This window comes from Passer domesticus, chromosome 2 (genome assembly GCF_036417665.1).
Source record: "Passer domesticus isolate bPasDom1 chromosome 2, bPasDom1.hap1, whole genome shotgun sequence".
Taxonomy (NCBI): domain Eukaryota; kingdom Metazoa; phylum Chordata; class Aves; order Passeriformes; family Passeridae; genus Passer; species Passer domesticus.
In genome coordinates this window covers 20,762,203-20,781,062 of record NC_087475.1, presented here as the reverse complement: position 1 = coordinate 20,781,062, position 18,860 = coordinate 20,762,203, and the positions used below count along the sequence as shown (strand labels likewise).

General features: G+C 38.4%; 1 protein-coding gene across 5 annotated transcripts in view; it reads right to left on the bottom strand.

The window, feature by feature from the left end:
• The window catches only part of MID1 (midline 1), a 236,795-nt gene that overhangs the window by 12,277 nt on the left and 205,658 nt on the right, over positions 1-18,860 (bottom strand). For all 5 annotated transcript variants that reach the window (XM_064407720.1, XM_064407719.1, XM_064407722.1 and 2 more), the window contains exons 4-7: positions 18,046-18,153; positions 14,784-14,932; positions 11,510-11,637; positions 3,269-3,412 (exon numbers count right to left, since the gene is read on the bottom strand). In XM_064407720.1, coding sequence (XP_064263790.1) covers positions 3,269-3,412; positions 11,510-11,637; positions 14,784-14,932; positions 18,046-18,153 — 529 coding nt within the window. The remainder of the gene's footprint in view (positions 1-3,268; positions 3,413-11,509; positions 11,638-14,783; positions 14,933-18,045; positions 18,154-18,860) is intronic.

Below are 18,860 nucleotides of genomic sequence, written 5' to 3'. Positions count from 1 at the left end.
TCTCGAGGGAAAAAGCTTGTTGGTTTAATGCACTACTTGAACTATTCCCTGGTGACTAATTCATAGCTAAAAACCCACAGAACTGAAGCCAATCTATGAACCTGTTTACATTATCTGCTATATGCAACACACAATACCAATGGAAATTTTTGGGATATGACAGAGAAATAAAAATACAGTTATGTGCAGCAGCATGTGTATGCCATAAATATGAAGAAATTTGTGCTAACCCCAAATCTAAAACAGGATTAAAAAAACCCCAAAACACAAACCTATCTTCATCAAAACTTGAAGGCTGCAGTGCAACACCTGTTAATGCCACTTACAGTGAGAGCAGCTCTCTGTGTTCAACAGCACTACCAAGGTACACTGTGATAGTCTAAGAACAGCCTTGGAAAGCCATTTGTAACAGGTGTGATGCTAAATCCTTCTGCAGGATCAAGAATAGAACGTAACAAAGTGAATAAACATCCAAGCAGTGTTCTAAGAAAAATGAGGATGGGATTGACAGGGCAAGAAGAAACAGTCTCAAGCTGTACCAGGGGAGGTTTAGATTGGATATTAAGAAAAAATTTTTTCATGGAAAGGCTGGTCCAGCGTTGGAACAGACTGTCCAGGGAAGTGGTGGTGTCACCATTCCTGGAGGGATTCAAAAGTCATGTGGATGTGACATTTAGGGCCACATTTTAGTGGTGGACTTGGCAGTGTTAAGTTAATGGATGAACTCAATTATCTTAGGGGCCTTTTCCAACCTAAGTGGTCCTATGATTCCGTGATGTTAGTGGGTAAATCTCCAATACCAGTGTAATTTGGAATGACCTGGGAGAATCTCATATTTTAGAAACCCAGGCAGATTTGTAACGTGTTGGCCAGAAGATCACCATTGGAGGGGTTCAAGTCTATATTAAATAATGGTATTTAAAAATAGGCTTTGCAACATTTTGAAAGGCCTTTCACATATACTTACACATGCACGTATTTAATCTAGGTTAACCTTATAGCTTTCAATTAAACCAGGATATTTGCATAAGAACTGGCTTTGTTAAATACCCCAAAACAAAAATCCAAACAAAACAAAATAAAAAACAAAAATACCACCCAAAAACCCCCCCAAAACCAAAAGCCATTCTTTAGTTTCTTTCTACTTTCATTTATGGTCTTCAGAGCATTTTGTAAACAAAGTTTCTTACAGTGTTAATTTGTTTACTCTTCAAAATTTTAATTAACTATTTTTGCAAAATGATAATATGAAAGTTCAGACTGCATACTGAGCACCTCATGCTATGCTTGAAAATTATAGTGCATCCCTGAAAGCAGACTTATTGATATAGGTTTTTCAGATCAAAGCTTTCACCTCCACATGGGAAACCTGCACTACAGCCTAAAATAGAAATACCTTGTTATTTATTCACTAGTAAGCAAGGAATGAAATCCCACAACCCAAGGCTGTGGAAATGGCACATCTTTTGCTGCTGCCATGTTCATACATAATGCCAATAATCGACTTGCACAGCATAAAGCCATAGATAAAAATGAACTAGAAAACAAGCAACACCAGCTTATCATTGTCATCTCTGCTTGGTAGTGATTTATCAGGGAAGGTTTTCCTTCCTTATCTACCTTGCTTCAATTTTTGAAAAATTACTATTAGAATTTTTATTATCCAGCTTGCTCAGATGTAGAAGCATGTGTTGAAGTTTATTTGGTCTTTCCAACAGCCTTAAATTTTGCAGTGTGTTCTTCAAAATCAGGCTCTTAAGGGAAATATTAAATGGGGGTTTTGACAAAACATTCATCAAATTTTCAATAATCCATCTTCATTTTTAATTCAGTCCTGAATACTGTAATACATTCACAGTATGCTATTTAAAAAAGGTATTAAAATGCCAGCCCATGAATCCTCAGATGTCCTTTCAGATGGCTTGGAAAATAAACCCCTGCTCAGTGATGGAGAAGACGAGGTGCACACAGTAACAGAGGAGTCAGTGGGAGATTTTGGCTCACTACTCAAACTTGGCATGCACCACCATTTTTCCACTGACATAAAGCATGTAAACATGCCCACAGCACTGACTTTCATCAAAGTATCTCAACAAATTTTCTTCTTACAAAAAAATTTGCAAGAAGAAAAACATTTCTCCCCTGTCTCACAACTAAGCCTATCTATCTCAGTGCATGGCCAGGGTATTTGATGGTGGGGAAACATGAGGGTGTACAAAGGTTTCAAGGAACAGGGAAAGCATACACTGATCATTTCTCACCTTGCTCTCCCAGGCATCAACAACTTACAGCTCTGACACTTCCAGAGCAACTTCATTGCACTTCATTGCTCTCAGTGTATTTTTCTTCCATGATCTGTCCAGGCATCTCTTGAACTCAAAAACACACCAAACCCCTGTGGCGATGAGTTCCTTGTCTAAATATGTATTGACTTGAACAAACTCCACATTGATTTGGCTCATTTCAGAATCCTTGTTTAATGAAACAAGTCTGTGTCAGCTCATCCATTAAATATACAGCAACCAGGAAGAAGCTGAATGACTACTCCAAATTCATAGTCAATGACCCTAATGATTGTAGAACACTGAATCCAGAAACATTGACTTCCTGACCTAAGACTGGACAATATATATTTTCTATGTGAGGAGTAGTTATTAAACAATAAAGCAATCCAAAATCTAATTAAGTAAATTCGGACATTAAAGAAAGTCATAGACTCAAAACAGAGAGTGTACCCATAAAAAATGTGCTATAATACAAAATACATAATGTTTCTTAATCTCATTTTAAATGAAACCAAGTTATTTTATAAATTGTTTTTCCACTGGTGTTTTCTGACTTATCCTGCAGTGCACTGAGACCTATGGTTTGTAGCCATGAAGACAATAAAAATCAGAGGGAAGGACTTAATCAGTATTTCAGACAAAGGTCCAGATATCAAGTTTCTATAAATGACAATGGGGCTGCGGTTCTAACTAATGACCAGTTCAACACAGGTTCCCATTTGCACACTGCCTGACTAGTACAGAGAATGGAACTGAGATCTTCGAACTTGCTGCATCTGCAAAAAGGGACTTGGGATGCTTTTAAAGTCATTATTGGTTTGGATTGAAAATTTTGGCTTTAAATCTTTCTAGAAAATAATTTGTCCTTTTGTTGTTGACATAGGAGGATTTATATTTAACGACACTTGGTTTTCATAGAAACCATAAGGTTTCTATGAAAAAGAAGGTTTATACTCACAAGAAAAGAGAAGGTTTATACTCACTAACAACGTTGGCTTGTCCAGTGAAGATGGTGTACTGCAGCTCATAAGAAACCACACTGAACTCATCATCTGAAGTCCAGTGCACAGTAATGGTGTCATAGGAGGCTGTGCAGAGCTCTTCTCGAATGGTGGGTGGGTTGGGAGCTGTGAGATACAACAAAGCAGGCACTGTCAGTGAAGAGTTTCCCTTAGATTAGGGGATGTAGTTGATGTATGAGATTGTAGAGACATCATCCAACAGACTTTTCAACAACTTTTCACTAATTGCAGTAGTAACTTTGATTATCAATTAACAGCTATGAAGGAATTCTTAATAACAACGTAAACACCAAGGAACTCCAGATTTTGAAAATATTTTGTATTAAAGTAGTTTTAGTTTCAGATTTAATAGAACAAGTGACATATCTGTGTCACATTAGATGGATACAATGAGAAGTTACTTTTTCTAAAATTGTTCTGATCATTTCACCAAACTTATCAAAATTCCATTGAAGCATATCAAGAGGGAGGGTCAACACTCTTCACTGTTGATTTTAAAGCCGTGTTTGCCCAGCCTACCTTACCACAGATTGCCACAAGTGGTATTGTGGTGGTGCATCCTTCCTGGCCCCGCTCTAGGCTGCACTATGATCTGTCATTCATTAGCAACAGGTATTTAAAAAATATAATCCTGGGGAAACTGCCAACACTCATGCTTTCATGCCGAATTTTCTCCTCTCTCCATTTTTATTGATTTCCTAACTATCCTTTCTAACATAGATACATATAATTTCTGCTGGTTATAAAAGTCACATTTTCCAGCATTAAAAAAAGAATTCTTATCATAACATAATGACCATATGAATATTATAAGCAAATAGTCACCCAGGAGCCCTCTGTCTCTCTTTTTTTATAATCAACAGGCAAAATCTTTGTGTAGTAAGATATACAATCATTTCCCATATTAACACATGAGTTTGTTTTAAAGACCTGTTTAAAGTGAAATTTGAAGCAAATTACTGGAGTCTAATTTTCCTGTTTGCAATCTTTAAAAAGCCAAACACCTAAATAACCAAGAAATGAGTCTCTCTTCCTGAGGGATTGTCCTGCATGCTTGTCTCTGTGGGAGCTTCATTCCAAATCATCTTTGCTACAAGCCACATCATGAAAAGAAGAATCACAAATCCTTTTACTTTAATAATGTTTCTCCCAGCTGTCACAGAGTGAAGAAGGAGGGCACTCAAGCTGAAACAACCAAATTATGTCTGTATTAAAGGAAAAGGAAGGCAACTGTGAATGTTTGTGGTTTGGTTTTGAAGTTTTTTTCTGTCAGCTCTTTAACCTCTGATAGCCACAAACAATAGCCCAAAAAAAAAGTCCCTCTGGATGAATTCCACCTTTACTTTCACAAGACCTTATTTTTATGAAACATCTATTTTTTCCGTCAAGAATTTTTATAGATCATGTCTCTGGCTCACTGATGTATGTTCCCAAGGATTAGAGAGCAGACAGGTTTCCAAGCAGCCTCTTTTAACCAAGGGGCTTAAGGAAAAGTTCAAATGTCTTTCATGATATGACCATGATTTGTGATGCTCTAGATATTGAATCACAGAAGCCTACCAATGCTATTTTTTTTTACCTTGTCAGAGAAACCCTTGGGACAGAAGGATATTAAAATGAAAAGAGATACAAATAAACTCAAGTAAGAACAGCTATCTGTGAGAAGAATATAATCAAAATGTGGGGGGAAAAAAAGGCCCACCATTTTCTGAAAAGATTAATAGTAATATCAGCTATGTTCCAAAAATGTATCCTGTAGAACAATCACTGGAGGTTTTAATTTTTATTTTATTCCTAGACGGAGCTTAATTTCAATATTTTGCTTGTCCTTCAAAGGCTGAACAAAAATTGGAACAACTGTTAAAAACAAATATACAAGTAGATAAATTATTATTTTTCTGATGGCGTTTAACTAAAGTTTTCTTCTGTCATCTCCTGCACCTAACAGCAAAGCATTTTACTTAAGAAATGTACTTGTTATTATTTCAACACAGAAAATAAATATTAATTTATGGAAAACAAAAATTACTGAAGGTTTAATTAATTGCAAACTGCATTTCAATGACGCCTAAGCATCTTCAACTTCTTTGAAAATGGCATCCTAAGTTTGCTCTTCATGTGCACACCTGGCCTTATATCTACAAATCTACAGGCCTTCATGTAATGAAAATGTCTGAAAGAGATTTTGCCTAAGAAAGATATATTTCCCCTGGCTCTTGTGATTAACCCACACTCACCTGAGACTATACTGCATGAATTCAGCTCTTTGGCAACATTCATTTCATAAACCACTCAGAATAAAACAAATACACCTGCTTCTCCTACAGAAAGGCAGGCAAGTCTACATTCAGATGCTTTGTTATGACAAAATAATGTAGCTGTCTGACTGCCAAATTCATCATTGCACAGCACATACTCCTTTAGAGAGTGTAAATTTGTAATGCAATTAAAGACTGACCTCAACCAGTTAGCTTCAATCAGTATTGCAATTGGTAGTGTGTGATTTGGTGAATTATTGCATTATCAGTCCTTTTACAGAGCTCTGTACCACAGGGACCCTGCTCAAAGACTCCAGTGATCTCGAGGCTGCACCAGCGGGTTCCCCTTCCTGGCTCGGGAGTGCTTCACCATGCTCCAGAGGGGAAGCCCAGCATGCTTCCAGCAGAGCAGTGGAAGACACAATCCACTTCTCCACAGAGGATCAGAGCACATATCTGGGAGTGGTAACTGCTTCAGACACTCATACTTTCATTCATCAGTTTTGTATCAACACTTTCTCACATGATAGAAAAATCGTTGCTGAAGGCTGTTTTACTTCATTTTAGCTCAAAACTGAGTAAACACACTTAAAAAGTCAGTAACCACACCTAAAATGCCTGAAACGCACTAATATTAGAAATGCAGTTTCTTAAATTTGCTTTCAGGAGTAACTGATCTCACGAGCATATTCCCTTTCCACCCATTTAGTTTAAGGCACCCTCCTTTCCGTGTCATCTGCATGGCTTTTGCTCTGAAGCAGAACTGATACCTTACAAGGTCTGCACACCTGAGGGACAGTTCAGGGACACTGCCACCTCTCCCTGGTGAATTCCAGCATTAATTCAGTGTCTCCTGGGTGTCTATTGAGATTCTATTTAAATCCTCTCAGCACAAGGTCACAGAGATTGACTAAAACAACCCCAAATTAATTTTGTTCGCTCAGTTTCTCTCTTCCTATTTTCATGCAATGATTGGCTTTGTAAAGATTTCTTATGGATTTTGATACTGAGTATCAAGACCTAAAAGAAGACCTAAGAAACCTGCTTGAATTAATGATGTTAGAAATATTCATATTGCTGGTATGACGTGAGGGAGTTGCAGAGCTGCTCTGAATCTCTTTTTTAGATATTCATTACTGATTCCATCTTGTATCATGACACTGGGCTGAATCAGCATGGAGGAATTGGAAAGGCACAGTTACATCAGATGTGGATACAAATTTTGTGTATTATTAACTTGTCATGTGTGAGTTAGTACCAAGGGCTTGGTCACACATACAAACCATCTCGACCCTATCTTTGGGCAGGCCAGAACTGCTCAAAGCCAACAGAATGAGAAGAGATTACCCCAGTGTTGTCTGGAACTGGTCTTTGATCTTTCAGTACAGAAAGAGTTAAGCAGTAAGATAGGTTGTCAAGAGTTTCCAGAACAAAGTTGTTTCTGTGAAAAAATTGCTGGCATATGCTGGGCAATACATATTTCTTTGTGCAGTTGTAGGTGAAGTGATGGATGAAAAAAAACTTATCATTGTTTCAGATAGGATTTCTGAAGTAGGAAAATTGCAAGGTCAAAGAATGGATGCTCCTGCAATTGATTTCAAAGTATTAGGATGCAAACCAAGCATTTTTGATTCACAGTGGACAAAAAAACTCCTTATGACAGTAATATTCTGCAGAGAGTTTGCAAGTTATATGTATTGCCTATATCTAGCTAGATACATGTCTAGAGAAAGATGGTTTCCAGATGAAGAGCTTGAGCAACTGTTAAGATAAGAATGCTTTCAAAAGATATCAAGGCTATATATAGAGAGACTAGAACAGTCAGATGAAGATTAAAAGTATTGTTTTAATATACAGAGTTTGATATCTCAATGTCTGGTTGGCAACTTTCAAAGAGATATCAGAGATTTTATTTGGATAGCAGAAGCTTTGGACAGACATCTACGTAAATGGTAAGCACAAACTAGTTAAATTTATTTATTCAATAAAGAAATAGCCTAGGAAGAAAGAAAGATAAGGATATAGAAATTGAAGAAGATCTGACAAATATTATACTGGGAAGAACCAAAAGAGAAAAAAATTGCCAGGAGACAGCCAAGGTCAACTGTTTCAAAAGCAACTGACAACAGAGATAATGAAGCTGGAATTTAGTTTTTGACATTTTGTTCAGAAGCAGTACAGATGACAGTCATAAGGTAGGCTTCTCACTTAATTCACAGTATAGATCTATGGCTAGGACATACAAATGGTCTTCGTTTTACTTAACTGTGAAACATGATAAAAGTAAAGCCTAATTCACTCTGTCACAAAGTGTTCAGTTTATGATCTATGAAAATTCCATGCACCAATCTGAAACGAATAATATGAAGCTTTCTCGGGAATTTCTGGACAACAGTAGAGAATAATCAAATGCATTTTACTTTTGGGATTATATATATATATATGTGCACACATATATGTATACCTATATCTCATGTATAGCTATTTACATATATTTACATAAATGTATCTTAACTGTCTGCATAGGTTGCATTTTATGCTCAGATAATTTCGACATGTGCTTTGCATTTTGCCACTGCAGCCATATGCTATTTATTAATGTGAAGAAAAGTCAGTTAGAACTGTTTTTCACAGGGCATCAAGGATAGAAATGGTTTGTTAGGAAAAAAACCCACTAAAATGCATGATATGTAAGCAAGTTTCCTTAGACTGCATTGTGAGCAATTTTTAAGATTATGGATGAGTTAGGAAAAAGGCAGAGAAGGACCTGTGTAAATGACAGTCATCATGATGGATCACAGGAAATATCTTTGTAGCAAGACAACCCTTCATTCTGGTGCAGATATAACCTTCGTTTTCTGCAGTGCACAGCAATTAAGTTGATAATATTGACATATGATGTACGAAGGGGAGAAGACCTGAGGGATTCAGGAACAGACTGCTAGAAGAATTAACATCATCATCTTCACAGATCTAAATCACAGCTATCTGCATTTGAATAAGTACATCCATTCTCTGTTTGGAAACAACTGGGAGAAGTGGGCAACTCCAGAATGGAGTCAAGTGCCTCAATATATGTGCCTCAAAATGAGATGGTTATTTCTCTTCTTTCACCATAAAGGAAGATGAGTGATTATTTTAGAGGAAGATTGTTAGATTAGGGTGAAGGAATCAGTTTTTTGTTTTAATCCTTCATTTCCTTGGATTTTTATAAATTTGGGGTGAAGGCTGAACATGATGGAAAAATTCCTGCAGATTTAGAGATAAGCAGACAACATAACATTTCACTGGTACTGTATAAGAAGCTGAAATTGTTCTTATCACATTATTGTTGTGTTTTATTTATTTGAATATGTGTTTGACACTGATTGTATTCATCTGTCACACAGTGACAAAAAAAAATTCCTTGCAGATACAATTTCTCTTTTAGATATGGTGAGAATCCCACAGCTCCATCAGGCAAGAGTGCTGCTGCCCTGTGCATGCACCCAGTCTTGCGCTTCCCAGTATTAATCTATTTGCTATTTATAGAATCATAGAATCAGAAAATACTTTGAATTGGGAGGAACCTTCAAAGGTCATCTGGCCCAATCTCCAGACAGTGAACAGGGACAGGTTGCTCAGAGTTCTATCCAACTTGACCTTGAATGTTTCCAGGGATGGGACCCATACAGCCTCTCTGGCAACCTGGTCCAATGTCTCACCACCTCCATTTTTAAAGGTTTTTTCCTTATATGTAGTCTTAACTTACCCTCCTTTGGCTTAGATCTATTACTCCATGTCCTTTCTCTACAGACACTATTAAAATGTTTTAAGTCTGAAAGACCACAATGAGATCTCCTTGGATCCCTCTCATCTGCAGGTTGAACAACCCTAACTTTCTCAGCTTTTCCTCTGCAGAGAAGCCAGAAGCCAGTCCTTTGCTTGGAAAAGATAGTGGTTGGCAATGAGGAGGCTGCACCCCCACATTCTCCTGAACTAACACAAGAAAATCTTCTGAAAACTGGGACAAGTGGGACCCAGGAAGTGTTTTCCAATGCTTTTCTAACAGTGCTTTGTGCCTTTCATTGCAAATTCTTGCTGCTAACAGCAGATGCTTAAAGACGTTGCAAAATAAAAACCTACCACATCTCTTCTGTTTTCAATTGAGCTGGAATGAATTGTTCTAATTCTGGCATTGAAATCAAAACACCCTAAATTACAGTAATTTGTTTCTCTTTGTGAGTCATTGTACACTCTGAGACTACACATTACTCAGGATTTCAGTAAGGGTCTAATCCTGTGGGCTTCCTCAGGCCAAAGACCTCAGTTAGGCAAGGTGGGGCTCTGCAGTGTGGAGAGCCCACCCCACGCCAGGCTCAGAGCACACCACACACTCTCCAGCTCCAGACACAGCCAGATCCTCCAGTTCTGTCATGGGGGAAATTCACAGTGTCCCCAACATGAGAAAACATCTTTCACTGCTGAGCCTGTGACGTTGATTGCTTGAACAGCTTCTGATTGCTCGTGGGAACTCTGCCAGGCAGCAATCTGCTGCAGCAAGGAGGCAGCCCCAAGGGAGAGGGTAACACCTGGAGCATCCATCTCCTGGGAAATTTGGTTTGGTCCCTGCTCTCCCTCCTCTGGCTGCTCCAGCTGTTCTTTCACTGCACTCTGCCGCAGTGCCTTTTAATAATTTCTTAAACCTACTTCCTCATGCTCTGGTAGTGAAGAAAGCAAGGAGAGGAGGTGGGAAATGAATCCCAGTTGTTTGAAGCACCCAATGCTTCCTGGGGTGTTCTGGGGCTGTTGGAGGTAATCCATTCAGGATTAAGAGGGAGGGTGTATTTGGTTTATGTAGCAATGTTTTGGCTGGGCTGCAAAGATTATCTCCATCAGAAAAGATCAGGAGCTGACTCAGTATCAGACACAGACAGTTCTGAGATACCTGCCACTGTCCAAAGCTGAGCCCATCACTGGTGCTGATAGTGCCTCTGTGACAGCACTTTAAAGAAAGGGGAAGAAAGGCTGTGTAGAAGGGGAGGGAGAGAGGAGTGAGAAATGCTGTGATAGAAACAGCCCTGCAGATGTCAAGGTTGGTGAAGAAGGAGGGCGAAGAGGTGCCCCAGGTGCTGGAGCAGAAATTCCCCTGCAGCCTGTGGTGGTGGCTGTGGTGATGCAGGCTGTTTCCCTGCAGCACACAGAGGACTACAGTGAAGGAGATGTCCACCAGCAGCTGTGGAGGACCCACACTGGAGCAGGCTGATATGCCCTGGAGGGAGCTGCAGCCTGCAGAGAGAGTACCACTCAGGATAAAGGTTTCTTACAGGAATTGTGGCCCATGGAGGACTCACACTGCAGCAGTCCACTCCTGAAGGACTCATCTGGTAGAAAGGACCCACTCTGGAGCAGTTGTTGGAGAATGGCACCTTTTTGCAAGGGCCCATGTTGGAAAAGTTAATGAAGAGCTGCATTCTGTGGGAGAAAGCCTATGCCAGAGTAGGGGAAGGGTGCCAGGCAGAAGGAGTGGCAGAGATGATGTGTGATGAACCGACTACAGCCTCCATTCCTCAACCCCATGCACCACTTGCTGGGGGGCAGATAGAAGAGATGGGAGTGAAGTTGAGCCCAAGAAGGATGGAGTGGGGAAAAGTTTTTTGTTAGATTTATTTTTTATTTCTCAGTGTCCTACTTTTACAATTAATTTGCAATAAATTACATTAATCTTTCCCAAGTTGAGTCTGTTTTGCCTGTAGCAGTAATTCTTGAGTGATCTCCTTGTCCTTATCTCAACCCATGAGCCTTTCATCTTATTTTCTCCCCTTACTGAGGAGATGCAGTGAGAGCAGCTTGGTGTGCACCTGGCAATCAGCCAAAGTTACCACCACAGGGAGGACTGAAAAAATCCTATCACTACTATTTTATGAGGAATATATAATAGTAGAATCTCAAGAAAAAAAAGTACCTGTAAGGTAATCAAGGCATTCCAACAATTTTTTCTCCCTGGTAAAATCAAGTGCGAAAGTATCAAAAGTATCGTTGAGATTAATTTCAGGAATTAGGACCTGGGAGGATGCAGTTGCCATGGAAACCCTGTAATGAAAAGAAAAATGTCTTTTAGCACTCAAGACACAATGACTTTTATATCAAGGTGGACTTGATCAACATGGTTGTTACAGCTTCTCAAAAAGCTTGATAAAAGCTTGTATACATATTTTATTTATATGGTTTAAGTTAGGAACTTCTCCTGACACTTTTATTTTTGACAGCAAGATCTCCAATTTTTTTTTTACTGAACTTAGGGCTATCACACAGTATCAGATAAGATTTTAGCAAAATATTGGCCAAACAACAATATCCCTTGAAGAATTCTTTTTAATCACCTACGGAACCAAAGAAGAAAGAGCTCTATAATTAGCTGTGTTTAAGCAGTCCTGACAGATGCTGCATCTCTCCCAACCCTTGTTTTCCCAAGCAGTTTCTTGCTCCAGGCATGCCTTGGCACTGCTGTCCCAAGGGCTTGGTGCAGTCCCCCCAGCTCCTCAGCTGTTCACCACAGCACACTGCTGTTAACTTCAAAAGGCACAGGAGGGAGATAAAACAAATAGATGTCAGCATGGTTTGTTTTAAAAGGCTTTTCCCTACAAAGCATGTGTGCATACTTATATTTCCTCCAAACTGGAAAAGCTTCCTCACCTAACTCATTTCGGGAGCTACATTTACATTTTCTCTGTCCAGATGTACTAATATAAAGAGATGAACTTTCACAAGAAAAATGCATTTTCCAGTCCATTCAGCCTGGTTTCACCAAATGCATACTTCTGGAGAGCTGGATACTGGATGTGTTTACAGAAAGTTTGACTGGTTTAAGGAGAGAGATCACTAAATCTTGTGCTATACAACATAAATTAGGCAAATGTTTCAGTTTGGAGATAAACAGACAACTGTGCATGAAATCTATGTCTGCTATCTGTCATTTACAACGTGTCTGATCAAAGTATTTGCTTCAATTTAAAATTTTCCCATATTATTCTTTTTATGTAGACTGGACTGAAATGACTCCAGGAATGTTTAAGAAAAACTATTATCTAAAATGTTTTTTGTGTAGTATTTTAGGAAAATACAATAAGGAGAGTCAAAACCAGAGCTGTACATCTCATTGTCTTCAGCATAGCTGTCAAAAGCTGAGCTGAGGAGGTTACCTGGTCAATATTTTTGTTATACAGTTTTCAGCATTGTTTCTGTTGCAGCTGTGAATGTAGAACTCAGTTTAAAGTAGATCCTAGGACAGATTTTTTTTTACATTGTATTTTATATCAGCAGGTCTTTTTGGGCTCTTTTAGGGGATATGCAAAAGGTGCTCTGTATTTACATGTGCTACAGTCAGTTTTTTGTGAGATCAACAATTCAAAATTTCAGACACCATGTCACCACATTAGGTTCAGAGGATTGAATTTCGTCCTGTAATTCTGCCTACTGTTGACACTGTAAACACTGACACCATACTTGATTGGAAAGGGTTTTTCCAGGATAAATGTATTTCATCCACTGTAAATAATGCACAACTTAACCATCAGAGTGAATGTAATGACTTTGCTTGTGCAATTACCTGTTGTGCTTACAACAGAAAATATTTTACTGCAATTACTTTGAAATGTGTGGATGAAGAAATGCAATGAGCATGATTTCAGGAGACTTCTTTAGCTGCTGGAGCTCAGAGCCCTGGTGAGACTGTTACATGAGCAGTCTAAAAGCAAACAAAATATTGCTCACCACAGGAGAACTAAGAGAGTTACTAGTGAGGAATGACTTATTAATTCTATTTAGCCTCTTTTTCCATTTGCAATTTGTCTGCAAACACTTGGTATCTTTTTTACCTTTGGTTTTATTCACTGCTTGGAGTGATTCTGTGATTTTCAGCGTGTTCACAGCCATCTCATTACAGACATCAATCTGTGATAGCCAAGAATTGTTTGATTGGGCACATAGGTCAGGTTGTCTCATTTCTGCTCTCCCAGTGTCTCTCCTGTGACAGTATTGTATTTATGATGCAATTGTTCATGCTTGCAAGTTCAAAATGGAACTTCTCTGAATATTCTTTGGTAGTCAGTTAAAAAGCACTGTGTCTCCCTACACAGTTTCTGCCCTACTGCTGCTTCTGCTGAATACTGAAAAAAAGGGCAGACCCTCACCTTCAGCTTTTGATACTCATCGTAGTTTTACTACTGGCTTCATCTGCGATGCCACAATGTTGCTTGGTGACACAATATAAACCACAGTCTGAGAGACAGCATATAACCCACTGCCTTGCCTGGCCTTGTCTTTTTAACTGATTTTCAATTCTCTGAATCTGTAATGGGCAACCCAGTGTTGCTGGCTTATTTATAAATTGGTAATTAGCTTTGATGAGGACTGGTGCAGCACACCAGAGTAAGGGAAAGACTTAAAGAAAAAGGCATAATAGGAGCAGGGAATTTAATGTTTTGGATTTGGGGAAATTGGCTGGAAAATGTGAAGATATAATGTGAACCCAGAAATAAAAAAATAACTAAAAATAACTAAATTTTAAAAAAAAGTTATTTGAAAAAAAAAAAGAGCATACTTTTTATGTCTTCCTTTGATAAATCTGGCATGCTGAAGAGGAGCCAGGATCCTGAAAGGAGTAGAAAATCCATGCACCCAGGAGCCCAACACAACAACTGATGTAACTTCCAAACCTCCTGGACTGCTGAATCTCCATCTCTTCAAGATGCAAGGTACAGGTTCACAAAGTTACAAATTTCATTATCTTGTAGCTTTCTATTTTGTGAAGAACATGAATCCATTGAGTCATTCCCGGTTTCTTCTAAGGAATGTACTGACTGTCTGATTTCTTTCTCAATCTCAGAATTTTTCATGAATTAGGAATTTCAGCCATAAATCCATTTTTTTAAGTGTGTTTAACATCAGACATCTGCTTGGCAACCATTCTAACTCTTTCACTTGTGCATGTTGCTATTGTAACCCTTACTTTGCCCCTTTTTTGACTGCTCCTCTTCTCAAATGGATGTTTTGATTTAGCATTACAGTAAGGTTCTTCCCACTCTGGTATGGCACGAAGTAGCATTTTGGGGGAATATGTCAACTACACCTCAGTCTTTGACCACATCTCTGATGTGACAAGGCAATACAGAAACTATGGCAACCCATCTGCCTTAAAGTGAGGTTTTTCTTTTTATTGAGAGGAGCATGTCCTTTACCTTTCAGTGATATTTTTGGCTGTTTGCAGGAAGCGAGCGTGGTCGTTCTCCTTCAGTGACTGCTCAGCCTGAGAGATGAGGGATGTCGAGCGCTCAATGCACTGTTTGCAGTTCGCAATCTGCTGAGCCAGTTTTCTCAGCCTCACCACCTTGAGTGGAAACACAGGAAAGCAGTCATGTCTCTAAGGTCACAAATCATGGTTGGGTTTGCAATTCAGAGGCAAAGCTGGGCAAAGGAGGAGTTAAGATGAATGGCTTTGGTGACAAGCTTTGTGGTGAACTCCATCTAGCCATGTAACATTTTAATAAGGGACAGGCACAGCCTTTCTGCCTGAATATTTTCCACATGGAAAACAACAGAGGAGAGCCAAAACAAGCACAGCTGGCCTATTTTCCAGCAGAAGGAACGTCATTTCCTGGTAATTTCTGCTTACATGATAACTAAGGTCTATTTAGATAACCATTTCCCAGAAATTATGAGATCTGTGTTAAAGGCTACTTATAGATTAACTAGATTTTTTGTATTAATTGAGTTTCAGAAAAAGAAAAAAGCTGAAAATAAAAGTTAACAGAAAAAGACTGTTCAGCTCTGTTAACAATACATGCCTGACCTCATTATGTGCTTTAAGTAAAAGTGGGTGTTTTCTTGTTGGATATTTTTAACTGGACAAAGGCACAGTAGTGCTGGAGAGCTGATTATTATTACTGCAAACATATGTGCTGGAGATAAACACAGTAGATGTGACTGCAATCATTAGCAAAAAGGTTAGGGAAGGGCACAGTCCTCCATCTAAAGACAATGTTGGCTAACAAAACTTTCAGGAACTACAATAGTTCCTGAAAGGTCTGGGAGTCCTTCCCTTTGTTATCACATCAGGATCATAGTTTGAACGGGAGTAAGAAATAGGAAGGAAATTAAATAACTGGAGTTTAGAAAGGCACATTAAGACCCAGTTACATGCAAAATGAGAGAACTAACAACCAAGTGGGTTGGCAGAAATGTCCACATTTATAATCAAGATAGCATTCCCAATATCAGGAATTAGGGCACAGGCTATGAAGTTGCTGATTTGACTTTGAGATATATTTGCATCCTAAGCAGTGATGAGGGTATCTTAGTGCAGCTATCTGACAACAGAAACAAGTAGGAAAATAAACATTTTAAAAAAAACTTTCCAAAAAAGATACGGCCAAATGATTTGTGTCACGTGATATTTGTCTGTCTTTAATGATAGAAACAGCATAGAGAAGAAAATGCTGGGAACACCCAGATTTTGGTAATGCTAATGATTTGATCAGCTTCTAGAATGAACTAAAGCCACAGTGTTTCCTATAACTTTGCATTTGCAGAGATTACAATTCAGTCTACACCAGCCTAACCAGGGAAAGGTTCACTGCCATGTTAAGGAGTTCACCTATTTATTCACGAATTAATTAACAAGCAAACAGTGAACTGAAGTAAATATTAACTTACGAGTTTTCTGCAGTAGAAAGCATGTCATGATTTGTGATGTCTAAATATGAACTATATTTTCCACTTGATTGATTCTTTTATCTTCAAGAAGAGGAAGATGAGATATTGAAATAGAACGAGTCTCATCTCAGTCCCCACACACTTGTGCAATGGTAGGAATGACATCTGCCCTAGGATTATTTTACCTAGTTGATATTTGCTTCTTTCCTGTTACATGTTCTGTGGAATTTTGTAGGGTTTGGGTGATAGGTGAGATTACGAGTGGAGCTGCAGAGGGTGTTCAGACTTGTGTGTAACTGAAGCTGCAGCCTTGCAGGCACAGCCAGAGCTTAGTATGTGTTTCCAGCTCTGTAGCCACTCCTACAGTCCTATAGAGATATTTGCTGTGCTCTTATTCCAGAAAGACTCTTAGTCATAGGCACTCTTAAAGGAAGATACATTTGGCAGAACTTCCTGTGGCTTTTCACATGAGACCTTGGAATCTTTCAACATATATCACATTTGAGTCAAAGCATTCCAGACCTTGACTGGACCTCCACTGATATAACTTTCAGCTCAACAAAATAGAACAAAGAATGGGGACACCGCTATTCAAATAAATTTGGAGTCAATTGTATTACAAATCTTCCATGCTAGTGGAAATTATTTCAGCAAGCAACAGAGTTTTTAAAAGCAATGCGTATACTGCACAAATCCAGATGAATGGTAGGTTTTCTACTTCATTGGTAGCACACCTGGTCTCTCTGCATAGAGGAAAGGAGTTGAAACAAAAATGAAGGCCATCTATTTCATTTGAAGGGAATTATATTCTGGTAATTATATTTTGTTTTGGAAAGGAGTTGAAACAAAAATGAAGGCCATCTATTTCATTTGAAGGCTATTCAGGTTTTTTCACACAGTGTACAGGACCTGTGGTTTCCAACGTGTTTAAGTTAGCCCTTGCCTACAGACTTTTCATTTCAAGTTAATTGGAATATCTTGACATCCATATGAAGCATTTAACCTGCTCTTGAGTTTATTCCTTTCCTGAGCTTTTCCCACACAAGAAGAATGAATATCTGACTTAGCTAGTTTAGGAGTTAAACAGTAAACACCTTGTACCTAGAAAATAAAAACATTAATTCAACTCTAATTCATTTCTGAGTTAACAGTTAGCTAGGAAAATACATTGAAACTTGAGTATCAGAGATTTTTCCTGCTCAATGTGTTTGCTACTAATAATCATGGAGCTTTGTCAATTAGAAATGCACATTTAATTTAATTTCTTTCACACTTTTGAATATTTTTTGTAAATAAGTTAAGATCATATCCTCATGAATGACAACAAATGACAAAATTTTTGATAGTATTTGAATCAAAAGTTAAAGTACCTAGAAAAAAAAAAAAGAAGATAATTGTGAGACATGATTCTATATGCTGTAACATTTTGTGAAAGCTAACACTTTGGGGGAAATACTGTCAGGCAGTATAACAAAGAGAAGGAAGCATTAAGTGGACATAATTAATCATTTACTGATCATGACAAAATTTTTGGTTTTATCCTTAAAATCTATAATCACCTGTAGTAAGAGAAATACCAAATAAACAGTTGAGGTCTAGAGTACTACTCTTCAAGGATCTAATTCTTCTTTGCATGAAAGTATCAGTCAGTAGCCAAGAACTACCAAAGTTCAGTCAGTAGCCAAGGACGTTTACAAATTTCTACCAATAATATCTGTGGTCAAAAAAGCTGCAATCAAAAGGAAACAGTGTTGATCTACGTGTGATCTAAAGAAGAAAACCTTTTACCTTTCCTTCTTTGATTTTGGTTCCAATTATTTGCCGTCTTTGCTGGATTATTTCAATGAGTTGGTCACATTCTTCCATCAGCTTGGTTTCTTGGCGGGATGCATTTACCTACAAAGCAAAACCTTATGATTAGCAAAAACTTTTTTTGACATTTTCCATCTCCAAATTTAAAAACTGCTTTTTCTAAAAATATCGGGATTGGGGTGTTTTTTTCTCCTTTCTGTGTATAATCTATGTTATTTTCAGTCCCCTCTTTTTGATTTTACGAAGTACTGAATTGAGTCTCAATGTATTGTGTGCAGGAGACAGGGCTTGCAAACAGACAATCAGGTGTTTCTAACTCAAGTGAGAAAAGCCTGGTTTGGTGAGTATTGAGTGGTGCCAGCTCTAACCCACACCAGTGAGAAGCGAGGTCTCTTCAGGAGGTGTTTCACACATCATGGTCTGCAGCCATGTGAAGCACTGCAGTGAACACCAGCGTGCTCAAGGGCAAAAGTACTGGAGCAGAGTCCATCTGCTGCAGCATTCCCTCTCACTGCTGCTGGTGCCAGCATCTGATAGCAATATATGTGTAAAGAATCAGAAAAAAGGTAAAAAGTTCTAATCATATCTAGAAAAAAAAAAAAAAGAAAGAAAAAAAAAGAAAGAAAAAAAAAAAGAACTTATTTCAGAGCTATGTTTCCATCTGCACTTTGCTAAAAGAGGGTAAGAAGGTAAAGCAGCTTTCAGCCCTGGCTAATTGCCTCCACAGCCATGTCACCTTTTCCACTGGGATAATAAGAGCCAGTGGAGAACAACAACAGGGAATACTTTCA